Raw genomic sequence first — 16,076 nt, forward strand, 5'->3', positions numbered from 1 at the left:
ACATCTTGAAAATGTTTAATTCAAAACTTGGCAGTGGGAGAATTATAGATGAATAATTTATAACACAAAAAGAGTAAAAATATAACACCAAGTATACAACAGAAGTTTGTTATAAGCAAATGTGTAAAAATGTATATTACACATTGGAGAACGGGGCTGGAACACCTGACCTTAGTCACAAACTGTATTTAAGGCTCCAGGCCTCCTGTCTCCCCACCTGTGGGGCTGACCTACAAGAAATGGCGGTACACAGACCTAGGGTCGCACCACTGTCCAAGGTGGCGTGCTTCAACCCTGTGTCAAGTCAACTACCAAAAGAAGCTGCCGGAAGCTAAGTTGAGCTGCTGAGCCCATCCTCAGTAGCCAAAAAACCTCACCTAGAAGAAAACGAAGAGGAAAGGCTCTGACTTGGGCAAGACTAACTGTGGCAGGAACTGGCCCACGCTCAGTGGGAAGAACGCCAATCATGGAGTCAAAAGAGAAAATGGAATGGAAATGTATCAAATATACCAGTGTTGGAAACAGGGCCTTTACGAATCCCATCTCATTTAATTAAAACAACCTACGCAGTAGATACTTACAGGCTTCTGTTTTACAAATAAGAGACATGATGAGATTCCACCAAAGATCTGGAAACTAGCAAATGGCTAGAATTTAATTCTATGTGCCAGCTGCCAAGCAGATGGTGTTTTTTGGGCTTTCCTCCCCATTCTGAGACCTGGTTCTAGGCCCAGCTGCCACTCAGCGGCTGTGTGACTCTGGCAGAAGGGTCTTACAACCTTTCTAAGCCTCAGTTTACCCATCTCTTAAGGCAAATACAAAAATGCTGGCCTACTTCGCAGGGTGGCTATGAAAACCAAATGCAACAATGTTATGTGACTTTTATTAGCTTAAAAACTGTTATAGAAATGCAAGAGGTTACTACTGATACTTGTATTTCTAGTCTATTTTTTTACTGATACTTTTGTTTTTAAGAGACAATTAAATTTTTTTTAATGTTTTTGTTTTGTTTTTTCAGAGAGAGAGAGAGAGAGAGAGAGAGAGAGAGAGAGGCAGAGAGAGAAGGAGACACAGAATCCAAAGCAGGCTCCAGGCTCTGAGCTGTCAGCACAGAGCCCGACTCAGGGCTCACACTCACAAACTATGAGATCATGATGTGGGCCAAAGTTGGACATTTAACTTGACTGGGCCAGCCAGGTGCCCCAAGAGACAATTACATTTTTAGACTTCCAAATGAGTTGGCAAAATTCCGGTTTCCAGCAGTGGGTGGAGCAACTGCTCAACGTATTTTTTTTTTTAGGTTCTTAAAATTGTTTTTTCGGGGGGGGCGCCTGGGTGGCTCAGTCGGTTGAGCGTCCGACTTCAGCTCAGGTCACGATCTCGCGGTCCGTGAGTTCGAGCCCTGCGTCGGGCTCTGGGCTGATGGCTCAGAGCCTGGAGCCTGCTTCCGGTTCTGTGTCTCCCTCTCTCTCTGCCCCTCCCCCGTTCATGCTCTGTCTCTGTTTCAAAAATAAAGAAACATTAAAAAAAATTGTTTTTTAATATATTTTTTTTTTTTTTTAAGTAATCTCTACACCCAACGTGGGGCTCAAACTCACAACCTTAAGATCAAGAGTTGCATGCCCCATCGACAGAGCCAGCCGGGAGCACCTTCTTAACACGCATCAGAGCAAATTCTTTATACCACCATTTCTTGATTAAAAAGTTTTAATTTCACTCTTTTGCCAAAAGGAAATGTTTGTATTCTGTATGAATTCATATCCATTTGGTAATATAAATTCACATCCAACTGATTAATACAGTTCAATGAGAGAAATAGGATTGTAGGCTACCTTTTAACTTTTTCAGGAACAACTCTTACCTAAGCAAGAGTTAACTGGGGTACATCTGCGAAGAGGAAAGCCCAAGCCTAAAAAACAGGACACTTAAAACCTAGACGAGCCTACAAACTTAATACCTAGAGCCTCAGCCTGGACAGCAGATCTCAAACTTCAGTGGGGCAAAAATAATTCCCCCGGGTAGCATGTTAAAAGTCCTGATTACCGGATCTGGACTCCAGTGATTCAAATTAAGTAGCTCCAGGTGGCCTCAAGGATCTGTACTGTTAGCTTGCATCTTCATTCCAAACTTTGAGAAACTCCAGTTAGACAATCAGAAGTAATTTGCAAAGTTTAACTGGTCTGTGTTGAAGTATCTGACCAAAAGCACCAATCTTAACGATAACAAAGATTGTGATTATGACAAAGCCAGCTTTATTGAGTTTAATGTGTTCCAGGCATTGTGGTGTCTCCTAAGCACTATTTCATTTAATCCCGGTAAGTACTATTGACTCCATTTTTAAGGTAACTGAGGCTTATGTAGGTCAAGGATACAGCTGGTTAGTAGGGAAACCAGGATTTGAACTTAGCCCGACTACAAAGCCCACCTATTTTTTATCCCAGAGTTCCTCCACCACTCAGAAATGCTGGCATTGGTGGCTGGCAAGCGCATCAGTGCTGGTTTCCTAGGAATTTACCATCTGGGAGTGTTCTTTCCTCTGCAACTTATCCGAGCGTCCCCTCCCCTTCCCCAGCTTTACTGCCATTATTCTAAATGAAGGCAACGTTCCCAATGGTCATTTGTTCCTGGACTGTGAGTGGTGGGAGAAACACAGGTAACATTTAGTTTATATAGCAACACGTGGCAATTTGCCGTTAGGCGTTTCTGCCAATTAAACCTATGGTATTCCTTCCAGTTGCCATGGCAACTGTGTGTCACATGAACGTGTGGAAAAGTGATTCCCAACCTTGGATGCTCTTTGATCTTAATTATTACAGGGAAGTTAAGATGAGGAAAATGAACCAGGAGAAAAAGATATACTGGCATCATAATCATCAAGCTAAAATTTCCCCCCCAAAATACTGACACTCCTTTTCTGTATTTTATAGCTTTATTAAGGTCTTATTATGCATTAGTTATGCACAAATTAAAACGAGGCACCAAATAAAAGTAAATATTAAAACCTTAACAGATACACTATAATACCGTTTCATATCATTTAAGTATTTCATTTGTTTAGGAAGTTTAGCAGGAATAGCATTAATATGGTACAATTATGAATATGATACATTACTATAACTAATACCTGATTACATATGGTTATTATGGTAATTCTATAAAAACTAGACTCCTGCTCACTATATATAGGGATGTAATTCTGTCTCCTTCTTCCTCCCTTGTTTTTTCATTTTTAAAGCAATCTTTTTTTAAGCTAAGTTCTAAACCCAATATGGGGCACAAAGAGTTGCATGCTCTACCGAATGAACCAGCCAGGTGCCCATTACCCCCTTGTTTCTTTTTTTTTTAATTTTTTTTTTCAACTTTTATTTATTTTTGGGACAGAGAGAGACACAGCATGAACGGGGGAGGGGCAGAGAGAGAGGGAGACACAGAATCGGAAATAGGCTCCAGGCTCTGAGCCATCAGCCCAGAGCCCGATGCGGGGCTCGAACTCACGGACAGCGAGATCGTGACCTGGCTGAAGTCGGACTCTTAACCGACTGCGCCACCCAGGCGCCCCTTTACCCCCTTGTTTCTAATGGGAAAATCCTACTTGATGACATTTCACCAAACAAAAACTGTTCTAGAAACAAGCCACTTTAAAGTTCAAGAATGACATGATTATGTGTATAGACTGTTCTTTAGATTCTCCATTTTTAGAAATAATTTTAGAAGTGGCTTCTTAAATATATAAAGTTCAGTAGCCTGTCAAACACTGAGCACCCATTCAGAAATACTTTGAAACCTTCACTGCAAAAGATATACCCCTGTTTATGTAATGATGAACATAAATCTGTTTTAGAGCAAGTGGAAACTTCTTTTTTAAAAGACAGAAAGGGGCGCCTGGGTGGCGCAGTCGGTTAAGCGTCCGACTTCAGCCAGGTCACGATCTCGCGGCCCGTGAGTTCGAGCCCCGCGTCAGGCTCTGGGCTGATGGCTCAGAGCCTGGAGCCTGTTTCCGATTCTGTGTCTCCCTCTCTCTCTGCCCCTCCCCCGTTCATGCTCTGTCTCTCTCTGTCCCAAAAATAAATAAATGTTGAAAAAAAATTTAAAAAAAAAAATAAATAAAAAGACAGAAAATGATGACTTAATTGTTAAAAGGCTACCTTCACATTTAGGCTCATGACCTGTATTTTATGATTTCATAATATTTCTGCAAGAGCTGTTTTTCTCTTTCATTCTTCTGCAAAAAGGAAAATAAACCAACACAAAACACCTTAGGAGAAACTACACACAAACTAGCACAAGGGTGACTAACAGAAAGCACACCGATTCCCTTTACGACATCCCACGGGGTGATGCTGAACAAATACCCACCCCAGGGTTGCCCACTTAGGGAATACGGTATAGCAGGTGTCCTCGTAATGAAATGTTAACTTCACTAGAAAAATATTTTTAAAAGCACAAATAGGGGCCGCCTGGGTGGCTCAGTCCGTTGAGCATCCAACTCTTGATTTCAGCTCAGGTCATGATCCCAGGGTTATGGGACCGAGCCCGGCATTGGACTCCACATTGAGCGTGGAGCCTGCTTAAGATTCTCTCTGTCCCTCTGCCCTTCTCCCCCAGCTTGTGTCCTCTCTCCCTCTCTCTTAAAAAAAAAAAAAAAAAAATTAATTAAAAAGTAAATAAATAATAAGCACAAAAAATATCATATTTTCAAATGATCTTTCCAATTTTAATTGCAATTTCCGTGATTCAAGTTCTAGAGCATCTATGTCAGAGAAAACTGAGAACCCAGTGGAGTATGGAAACTTATATTCTCTGTAACGTGAAAACTGTGGACCGTTCAACAAATTGTTGAAGGTGGGATATGAATGGAGGTGGGATAACTCAATGTCCACATGACAAAAAAAAAATGAACCTAGGCCTTTACCTCACATTGTACACAAAAATTAACTAAAAATGGACCATTTGCCATTTAAGAAACAAAACAAATGAACAAAAGGAAAAAGAGAGAGGGGCAGACCAAGAAACAGATTCTCAACTAAAGAGAACAAATGGTTACCAGAGGGGAAGTGGGTACGGGGATGGGGGAAATAGGGGGTTAAGAACACTGAGAAATGTACAGAATTGCTGAATCACTTTATTGTGCACCTGGAACTAATATAACACTGTATGTTAACTATACTGGAATTATAATCAAAAATGAAATAAAAAAAAAAACACAGAGCATAGATGTAAATGTAAAAGCTAAAACCGTAGCACTTCCAGAAGACAGGAGAAAATCTTTGTGATTTCCGTCAATATAGACATTTTTGCTCTTCAAAGGACATAATCAAGAAAATAAGAGGCAGGGGTGCCTGGGTGGCTCAGTCGGTTAAGCGTCCGACTTCGGCTCAGGTCATGATCTCATGGTTTGTGGGTTCAATCCCCACATTGGGCTCTGTGCCGACAGCTCAGAGCCTGGAGCCTGCTTCAGATTCTGTGTCTCCCTCTCTCTCTGCCCCTCCCCTGCTCACGCTCTGTTTCTCTCTCTCTCTCTCTCTCTCAAAATAAATAAATATTTTAAAAACTTGAAAAAAACAAAAAAAGAAAAGAAAAAACAACCCAGGGATGGTGAGAAAACATTTGCAAGTCATGTATCTGGTAAAAAACATGTATCCAGAATATATAAAGAAATCTTCCTGCTCAATGAAACCAAAAATGCAGTGAACTTACGAGCAAAAGATCTGAAAAGACACTTCACCAAATAAGATAAATGAATGGCTAATAAAGAAGATGCTCGTCATTACAGATGCATTACTCACTAGGGAAACACTAACTAAAATCAAAGTCAGATGTCACTACACACCCACGTAAAGGGCTAGAATCCAAACTACTGATGATACCAAGTACTGGCAAGGACGTAGAGAAACTGGAACCTGACACATTGCCGGTGGGAATCTACAACGGGACAACTGTTTTAGAAAACAATGTGGCAGTTCCTGAAATGGTTAAACACAGAAACACCAAACAACCCAGAAACTCACCTCCTACCTATCTACCCAAGAGGATGGGAAAATATGTCCATACAAGTTGTGCACAAGTATTCATAGCAGCCCCAAAGTGGCAAGAACTCAAACGTCTAACAACTGGTGAGCGGATGAACAAAGTGTGGGATTATCCACACAACCGATTATCAGTCAGCCTTAGAAGAGAAATGAAGTGCTGATGTGTGCCGCAACGTGAATGAGCTTTGAAAGCAATATACTGGGTGAAAGTAGCCAAGTCTCCTTCAGGGGTGATGGAAATGCTCTAAAACTACAGTGGTGATGCGATGCATGACTCCAACAAATTTACGACAAACCACTGAACTGCTCACTTAAAAAAAATATCGAGACAAGAGTGCAGATCAGTAGTTGCGTAGGTCTTTACTGGGAGCAGGAAATGACAGCAGAGGGCATGGGGGACCTTTCTGGGGGGATGGAAGGGTTCTATAACTTGACTGTGGCAGGGCCTGCACAACTCTATCAATTTCCTAAAAATCATTAAGCTGTATACTCACAATTGGGGAGTTTCATGTTATGTAAATTATACCTCAATAAAACTCCTAAAAAGCCTTGGGCAGACTTTCTAGGGTCATTACATTCACTTCTATATGTGCGACCTCATCTTTCTGATTCTAGGGATGGTTCTGTGACATAGCTGTGGATAACTCCTAATCTCCAGAAGAATTGTTTAAATCTCTCAACTAGCTGTGTGAGTAACCCAGTCATGCCTGAGAAATTTGCAAAGAGTCAAAATGATGTGAGGTATCTGTATCTCTGAATAAGTCACATGAAAAACAGACCTTTGCCGCGATCATTATGCGTTAAGTACCCATCATCATCATCATCAAACCCCACAATTTGAAATGTACATTGCAACCAGGCCTGACGTTAGCCCCTGCTCACCTACTGGATTATTCCAGTACTGTAAGTCGGAAGGAAGTTTTACTTTAGTGACACTGTACCTTGTGGTGCCACAAAATACCCTCCTTTTTCTGAGGCAGGAACAAAAACACAAGTAGTGCTTCTGGGGTGGGGGCCACCCCAGTGGGTGGTGGGCAAGCTAAAACCCCACGTGGTAACAACGCGTATACTACAAGATCTCCCAGTCAGCCGCTCAAATCGCTTTAACTGTAGAAGATCGGATTGTATGATGGCTTCCAACAATTTTGAAGCTACAAATCCCTGAGGAAGAAAATGATAAAATCCTAAAACACTGGAGTGTTTGAGTAAATGGAGGCTTAGAAAAGGAAAGGGATTTTCCACCAGGAACCAGAATGTTTGTGGAAGGGCTAGGATAATAACCTAAATTCAGCTCTGGTTTTTTGTTTTCATGGCTTGACTACTGATTCCAACACAAAAGCATCCTCTGAATCACTCATCACCTTTGACTTCACTCTCCCCCAAAACATTCAAATGCTGGTTAAAAATATAAACTGTGAGGGGTGCCTGGGTGGCTCAGTCGGTTAAGCGTCCGACTTCGGCTCAGGTCACGATCTTGTGGTTTGTGGGTTCAAGTCCCGCCCGCGTCGGGCTCTTTGCTGGCAGCTCAGAGCCTGGAGCCTGCTTCGGATTCTGTGTCTCCCTCTCTCTCTGCCCCTCCCCCACTCGTGCTCACTCTCTCTCTGTCTCTTTCTCTCTGTCAAAAATAAATAAAACGCTAAAAAAGATATCTTTCAATAAATAAACTGTGAGATCATTTTGAGATGCAAACCCTCCTCTCCCTTACCATGGTTTTAGCACAGATCTCATCTCCTCTGGACTAGACTACTGAGGACTGTTCTGTCCCAGGACTGCCCCCATACCAATCCTCTCTACGGAGCTCGTCCCCTTCTGCGGTTCCTGGTAAACACCTCTGTGGCTTTCTACTGCTTGCAGGGTAAAGTCCAAACTCCAAGCAAGGGCTTTCCTAACTTCGTAAGACCTATTTTTACAATCTTATCTCCCACTTCTCCACCCAACCAACCACCCTGTACAAAAGTTAACCAACCACCCTGTACAAAGAGAACGTGCAGTTCCCTTCGCACCACAGATTATCATCTTTGGGGACACTATATGCGAAGCTCAGTGTGGAGTTCTCTACCTGCACCACCTCATTTTATCTTCACAACAACCCCATGTGACAGGCAGGTACCCTCGCCACCCCCAGTTTACAGGGGAGGAAAAGAAGGCTTAGATAACTCCTCTGGCTGACTTTCTCCCTAAGTCTATAGTACCTGTCCCTCCCGCACACTCTTCCACTTGGCCTAAAAACCCTGCAGCCCCTCAAGTGCTGCCCCCTGCATCTTTTTTCAAGACCCCACTCAACTGTCTTCCTCCAGTTATACAACTCTTTATCCAGAGTTAATAATTCTGTCTTTGGTGCTTTCATGGTACTTTGTACGTTCCTCACTGGAAACGTCACACTACATCATAATATCTGTATCCATTCCAATAATATCTGTATCCATTCCAATAGTCTATCAATTAGAATATGAATCTATCAGAACAAGAATAGCTATTCTCTTTAACTCTTTCTTTTCTCTATGTTTGGCATACAAAGCAGGTAGGTAAATACTGAATGACAAGGTACATTAGTCTTTATAATGCGTTGTTTCATTCACTCCTTTTCCTTCCTTATATATTCTACTTCCATCTCCATATTTTTAGAGCCTTATCACCTCTGAGCTCTCTTTGGCAATAAATTCCTGCTAGCGTTCTCCCTGGTCACTTTTCTTTCCAATTCTCTTCTCTACCGATGGTGGATTAACTTCCTCAAAACACAGTTCTGCTTGGCTCTTCTCTATTCAAAAGTATCCTTGACTCTGGGGTGCTTACCAAGGAATGTATCGATTCTTTACCCTAAGTTCAAAAGTGTCCATGACCCAGGCTTAATGATTTCACTTTAACTTGATCCTTCCTCACTAAACAGAATCATGTTCCTTCCTGTTCTCTCAAATCACATAAAAGCCCTACCCATCTGACCAATGAAACTATATGTATAGACACTGCACTTTCTTCAAATAAGATTCAGTCACCCTTATTCAGCATTCCTTGATTTGATACATGCGTAAAAACTACAACTCTTCTGAAATCCCACAGCAAATGGTTTTTGCCTCTTTCGTGGGATTTAATCTACATAGTTCCAATATGATTTACATACATCTTAGCTCATTTATAATGTCCTCGACATCCTTACAGAGCTACATCTGAGTGTCTCACGCCTGGTGGGCGCTCAGCAAGTTCGCTTTGTGCAATACTGAATGAACGCGTAAATGTTAAGTCATCCTGCAACCTAACTAAACTAAACCTAACCACACTCTCATGCTTTAAAAAAAAAATTAATGTGCAATCAAACTAACTGACTGAACATCTTCACAGTCCTCCCTAAGACTATAACACAGTGGCATGTCAAAAACCATTTCCGGAAAAATCTGACCTTAACTGGCCCATGTCTCAAGAAGTCAGGTCAATCTAGGATGGAAACATCATCTAAGTGGATAGTGATCATCACACAGTGACAGCCAGTGTTCAACACTGGGCCAAGTGCTTGCTAGACCTAATGCCCCTGGTTCCTACAAACATCCAAGGCAGATGGGGATGTCCCACATTCTACGCTGGGGAGACTGAGGCCAAGGGAAAGCTCAGCAGTTTGCTCCACTGGTGGCTCTCTTTGGAACAGCAGAGCTGGGATTCACACCAAATTAAAAACATCTACTAAGAGACTAAAGCTCCCTACTGAGGAGTTACAACAGACTTTCATCATTTAAAAGAGCTTCATCTATGGCATATTTCAACACTACCACACACTTCTGAATCTGTACTGCATGACTAAGGACAGGGTCCCTTTCCTATTCGCTATTTCAGGCGATGGAATTATCCTGTGACTTGGTAGGAAAACCAGGGAAAACATTCTAAATTCCTGTGCCTGTACATTTATCAGGGAACAGGTAGCACTGTCCACAAGCATCCATGCTAAACTGCATTTCCGGACCAAGTAACAATTCTAGGGCATCCTTCCAAAGTTATTCTTACAAGGAAATTTACCACTAGGTGGCAGAAGTATAAAGTTAACTCGGTGATTTCTCTATAGTGAGTAGCGGGACATGTTCCCACCCTTTTCACAGTAACAAAATCCTGTGAAACTGCTAATGGTTTTCCAAAGATTATTTTGTCACCTTGAGAGTGGCATCTTACACGTAAATGGTTCTACGTTAAACCATTCTCCCTTATTGAAAACTGCATTATAATATTTATTTTAAATATCATAATATACAGATTTCAACCTTTAAAAAATTTTTTTAACGTTTATTTATTGTTGAGAGAAAGAGAGAGAAAGATACAGCATGAACGGGGGAGGGACAGAGAGAGAGGGAGTCACAGAATCTGAAACAGGCTCCAGGTTCTAAGCTGTCAGCACAGAGCCCTGGAGGGGGGAGGGGGGGCGCTCAAACCCACAAATCGCAAGATCATGACCCGAGTCGAAGTCGGTCGCTTAACCTACTGAGCCACCCAGGCGCCCCTCGACCTCTATTACATTCAACACTAACCACAGCTTCAACTAGCTCTAAACACGTAAGTAGAACCATACTATCACTGAATTAAATAACCCACTGTATGTTAAAGTACATTGAAACTGAAATTTAATTTTGTGTAATGTTATACAAGATGGCCAACAAGTGCTTTTAAACTACAACGGTTGAGGGGCGCCTGGGTGGCTCAGTCAGTTGGGCGTCCGACTTCAGCTCAGGTCATGATCTCGTGGTCTGTGAGATCAAGCCCCGCATCAGGCTCTGTGCTGACAGCTCGGAGCCTGGAGCCTGCTTTGGACTCTGTGTCTCCCTCTCCCTCTCCCTCTGCCCCTACCCTTGCTTGTGCTCTCTCTCCCAAAAATAAACATTAAAACATACATACACACACACACACACACGAGGAAGCTTAAGTTTGAGAAAATAAATCCAACTTAAAAAGTGATAAACATCTGGGGCACCTGGGTGGCTCAGTCGGTTAAGATGTGACTTTGGCTCAGGTCACAATCTCACACTCTGTGGGTTCGAGCCCCATGTCAGGCTCTGTGCTGACTCAGAGTCGGGAGCCTGCTTCAGATTCTGTGTCTCCCTCTCTCTCTGCCCTTCCCCCACTTGTGCTCTGTCTCCCTCTGTCTCTCTCTCTCTCCCTCTCTCTCTCTCTCTCAAAAATAAATAAATATTAAAAAAAGTTTTTTAACGTGATAAACATCTGGAGACAAATTTATAGAATTATCTATCCACACATGTGCACTTTTGATAACTTGTGCCCTGCTTTGTATCTTTGGTACAATTTCTTTGTGGGCAGAAATTAAATTATATACATTATTAAATTATTAACTGTGTATAATTAAATTATATTTAGCAAACATATGGGTAAACTATATAATGATCAAAATAATTCTGAAAACAATATGCATATGTTCACTTAATATGCACTCAGGAAGAAAATATTTTAATGATGATTTTCACTAATTTCATTAAGTAGAAAATAAAATCCCCACCTTTCACATAAAGAAGCCTCTAGAACTATGCAAATCTTCTATTTTGGAGCAGGGGATGAGAGTTTGGGCTCCTCCAGGAGCGATGAAGGGGGGCTCTAAACCATCTGTAGGACAGGTTGGATGTGTGGTGGAAGGAATTACACTTCGTCTTACCATCCATCCAAGGAGTCAAGGAAGCCCAGCCCGCTTCAGGCTTTGGCCAATGACGTACAGCAGAGCTAGCAGAACTGGAGCTCCTTCCCAAGGCTGGCAACTAGTCTGGTGTCCTTACAACTGTTCCACAAGGCTTCTTTGGAAATATGCAAATGAGCAAATGGCCGTCAATATCTAAGACCTCTAAAGACACACTGGCCCTGAGGTCTCCATACAAACTCACATCTACAAAGCCTCACTCCTCTGGCTGCCTCGGGGATGCTTCAGGCTAACTGAGATCTCCCCAAAGCGACCTGCGGTAGGCTTTCTACTTCTGAAGACTCTCTGAAAAGCAAAAGTGAAAACATACGGTCCAGAGGCTATCCTGGCTCCCAAGTTTGCAAAAGCTGCTGTGTAATCCCTCATCTACAGACATTAAGACAAAACTGAGGTCCTCTCCAAGGATCAGTGGGAAGGAACAGTTGCCAGGGGATTATTTTCCATGGCAAGCACCAATTTATACCTATAAAACAGTCTAGAAATATACTTGGAGAATAATTTGCCGCATACACACATGGATGCATTTCCTCATCCTTTAGCTCTGTACTGTACTGAATGCATTTATAAATAAGTGAAAATTACAGAGTCAGGCAAAGTTGTCTGGATACCTGACAGGCTATGAAAAGAACACTGCTCCTGTCGCCTTGACAGTTATTAGTTGATTCAATTCATGAGATGCTTACGTTCTCTAAAAATAAGTCAAGTAACCGTCATAAAAATTTCTTTGAACCATCATCACTCGGAGGTTGACAGGTATCAAACTGCACGTTTCTAATTCATTCCTAGGAAATAAAAGAGACTTCGAACGGGGTCTTAACGTGAAGAATCTCATTTACATGTACTCTGTTGGGAAGGATACAGAGACAATTGAAAACACAGAGAAGAGAGCTATGGGAATACAAAATGTTGCAAAAATCAAATTTCTGAGAGCCCCTACTAGCTGCCTAGAGTGGACAGAGGTCTCTATCAACTACCCCCCACCTCCGCCCCCCAGAATCTAGGATGGGGTTGGTGCTCAATGGAATCTGCTTTTGAATGAATGGTGTGGTGCCGTCTCAAGGAATTGCACTGGGTGGCAATTTATTACCAGAGAGGCGGAGATGATTGTGAACTTGGTAACCAGCAACCTGGCAGGAATTTGATGGCAGTGCAATTAGCACGGGGCCGCCTGCTTCTACGGCAGGTGAAGGCAAGAGGGTGAATGCCAGCGGAAAACACCCCAGCGCACCGGCAACCCCCCGGGAGACATGAAGGGTGACGCTGTGACAGGTACCCCGTGTGCAGCCAGTCACCTCCAAGGGGCCCCCGCCCGGCCCTTACCTCCTCCCTCCTTTCTTCGGGACCCGACACCAGGTGGGGGCTCAGCTGAGGGTGGCTGCCGACGCTGCTGTCGTCACTGCCCTTGTCACACGTGGCTTGCGCCGAATCCTGGGAGGACGCGGGCCCCTCTGCCCTCTCTTCACTGTCCACTGAACTCAGGGACAGCGCGCTGAGACTGCTGGGACACGTGGCGTTTCCTGCGCCCGGGCTCTGAGGGCTGGGGGGCTTGGGCGTGGTTGGCCTTTGGGGGGTGAGCGGCTGCTCCGGCTCGAAGGTAAACCGGCTGCCAGCTTGGCGTCCGCCCGGGTCCTCGGCAGCCGGACTCGCCGAGGCGCTGCCGGCGCCAGGACCCGCGCTCGCCGCCGCCCGGGAGCCTGCGGCTTCGAGGGGACACGCGGCCGCGTCCACCGGGGGGCTCCCCGCCCCCGCCGGGCCACAGCCCGGGGCGGCGTGCGCGCCTGCGCCTGCGCACCTCCTCCACTCGCGCTCGGCGCTGGTGGACACGCGGCGGGAGTAGGCGTCGTGCAGCCTGCTGTGCACCTGCAGCCTCTGGCTGGCCTCGCCCGGCGGGGGCGCCCCGCTCCGGGGGCTCTCTCTCCGCCAGGCCGCGTCCGCGGCGCTGCTCACAAACCTCAGGACTCTGTCGAAGTCCCTGGCCCGCAGCGGGCTCTTCCAGCGTTTCGTCCTCCTCTCGGCCCCACCGAACTTCTCCGAGTCGGCGGACGAACTGCTCAGCGTCCTCCGGGGCGCGGGCTTTTCGGGCGCCCCCTTGAGGTCCATGAGATTCGAGGTGGACTTCCGTTTGAAGGAGCTCTTCTTCAGAAAGTTCAAGTTGTCGGTGCTCTTGCTTTTCCGGTAGACGATGCTGTTGTTCTCGGAATCTTTCACTAGGATCTCACACAGCGCGGGCTCCTGGGAGACGGGGGCCAGGGGCCCGACGTGGTTCTGGGACCCCTGATGCTTCTCGCCATCCAGGAAGCTGATGCGGCCCAGGCCGTAGGCGCGGCGGATGCTGCGGGACCGGTGGGTGCTCCTCTGGAAGGCGTCGTCGGCCTCCTCGGGGTCGGAGCAGTCCGACGCGGCCCCGGGAGCCGCCTTGGCGGCGGGGTCGCTCGCCGCCCCCGCGGAGGGGCACCTGCCGGTGTGCGTTCCGGCGGCAGCACCGTTCGGGATGGGTTTCCCCGGGTCGCGTTGCGGGGCGTCTTCCTTTGCCGCATCTGACCCCTCTCGGTTCTGAATTCCCTGAAGGACGGAGGACTTCAGTTTCTTAAAAGACCCCATTTTCCGGAAGGAGGCAAGGGCGTTCCAGGTGGAGGAATTTCCCATCAGGACCATGGAGCGGGGCCTTTCCGGGTTGGCGCTGGCCCTCTTCCTGCTCACGGAGAAGAGGCGGATGAGCCTGGCGGGGCTGAGTCTGGCCTCCGCGGCGCCTTCCGCATCCCCGCAGGGGTTGCTGCCGCAGCCTCCATTCTGACACGCTGGGTAGGTCACCATTTTGGGGTCTTTGGAATCAGAGACGGAACAGGGGATCGCGGCGAGTCGGCCATGGCCGTTCCGGGCTGTTGTCATGTTCTCGGGGCAGCGAGCCCGTGGCCACAGGGCAGCGGGGTTCAAACCCACATGCACATCTGTGTCCACAGGCCCCAGGCGCAGACCTTCATCTCCCAGGCTGCTGCCGGCCGGGCTTTCGCACCTGCTGTGCACATCAGGCTCCTCAGTTGTGGCCACGGCCTGGAGCGGAAAACAAAGCCGGGATTTAGTCATTTTCCTCCCACGGAAGAACCTCTACGAACAGCGGCTTCTCATTTTGGCTAATAATTGCCAGGATAAAAGAAGCATGCCTCATGACAGGGTTGATCAGATCAAAACTGTCTTAAATTAGGGGCCCCCGGCTGGCTCCGTTGGTCAAGTGTCCAACTCTGGCTCAGGTCATGCTCTCAGGATTGAGGAGTTCGAGTCCCACATCGGCTCCCTGCTGGCAGCGTGGAGCCAGCTTGGGATTCTCTCTCCCTCTCTCTCTGCCCCTCCCCCACCTCTCAAAATAAATAAACGTTCTAAAAAAATTTTTAAAAACTTTTAAATTAAGTTAAAGTTTTACCTTTCCTAATTGATTTCACAATGAATTAAAAGGAAGAATGCAAACATACATTCCTTAAAAAAAAAAAAAGATAATTATGGGTTGTGCATTCAATGCAAAGGTAAATCCTTGAATCCATTGAAACTTGTTTAAAACTTTTGAAAAACTGCTGGAATGCCAAGGCCAAGGCGTTATTCCACAATGGGCCTTGTCTTTATTTGAAATGGAAGAAATTCTTAATTATTGAATAAAAAAACCCACCAACAACTATTTCAAAACGTGTTACAGTAAAATACCAACCTATGTTAAATTTCACGCAGCTGATAGGCAGACTGGCCGCAAGAACCAGCAGCAAAGCCCAAGATGCTGTCAGCTGCCCACCTGTCTACAAAAATACCCAAAGTGCTACAGAGACACACAAGCAGAAGGGACAAGCTGAGGCTGCATGTATGAGGTCGGGCTTTGTAAAGGGAACAGCATTAGTGAAGGGCCTCTGTCAACAGGATTCGTATTGGCTGGGGGATGGAGGGAGATAAGGATATTACTTAAATATTAGAAAGTCAGACACAAAACTTCAAATTAAACCAACATTGCACCTTCGGCTTTCTTTCCCCATGCCCTTAATTAAGGCCACCACACACCTGCAGTCCATGCTGTCTCCCCCAAGTGAACGTGTTGCTCTCCTTCCTCTCTGCCCATTAGGCCACGGCCTGCTCAGCCTTGGTGGGCCCGCTTAAATGTCACAGCCACCCCCTTCTCAATTAGTGATTAGCCAGTGAAGACGTGTAGGAAAGATTGCGATGTTCACCATAAAAGACCACCACTCGCTAAGCGTTTACTACGTGTCAGGCCCCTGTGCCAAGTGCTTTTGAAACGACCTGCTACTGGCTACTCCTACTAACCTGTAAGATCAACAGAGTGATTTCCATTTTACAGAATAACCACATGCACACTTGGGCAGGGGTGCTGGGGG

At 45.4% G+C, this 16,076-nt stretch overlaps 1 protein-coding gene across 5 annotated transcripts in view; it reads right to left on the reverse strand.

The window, feature by feature from the left end:
* SPATA13 (spermatogenesis associated 13) overlaps positions 1 to 16,076 on the reverse strand; it is a 350,239-nt gene that overhangs the window by 71,660 nt on the left and 262,503 nt on the right. For all 5 annotated transcript variants that reach the window (XM_047874029.1, XM_047873999.1, XM_047873909.1 and 2 more), the window contains one exon: positions 13,027 to 14,757. In XM_047874029.1, the coding sequence (XP_047729985.1) occupies positions 13,027 to 14,757 (1,731 nt within the window). The remainder of the gene's footprint in view (positions 1 to 13,026; positions 14,758 to 16,076) is intronic.

The sequence above is a fragment of the Prionailurus viverrinus genome, chromosome A1 (assembly GCF_022837055.1).
Source record: "Prionailurus viverrinus isolate Anna chromosome A1, UM_Priviv_1.0, whole genome shotgun sequence".
NCBI classification, from domain to species: domain Eukaryota; kingdom Metazoa; phylum Chordata; class Mammalia; order Carnivora; family Felidae; genus Prionailurus; species Prionailurus viverrinus.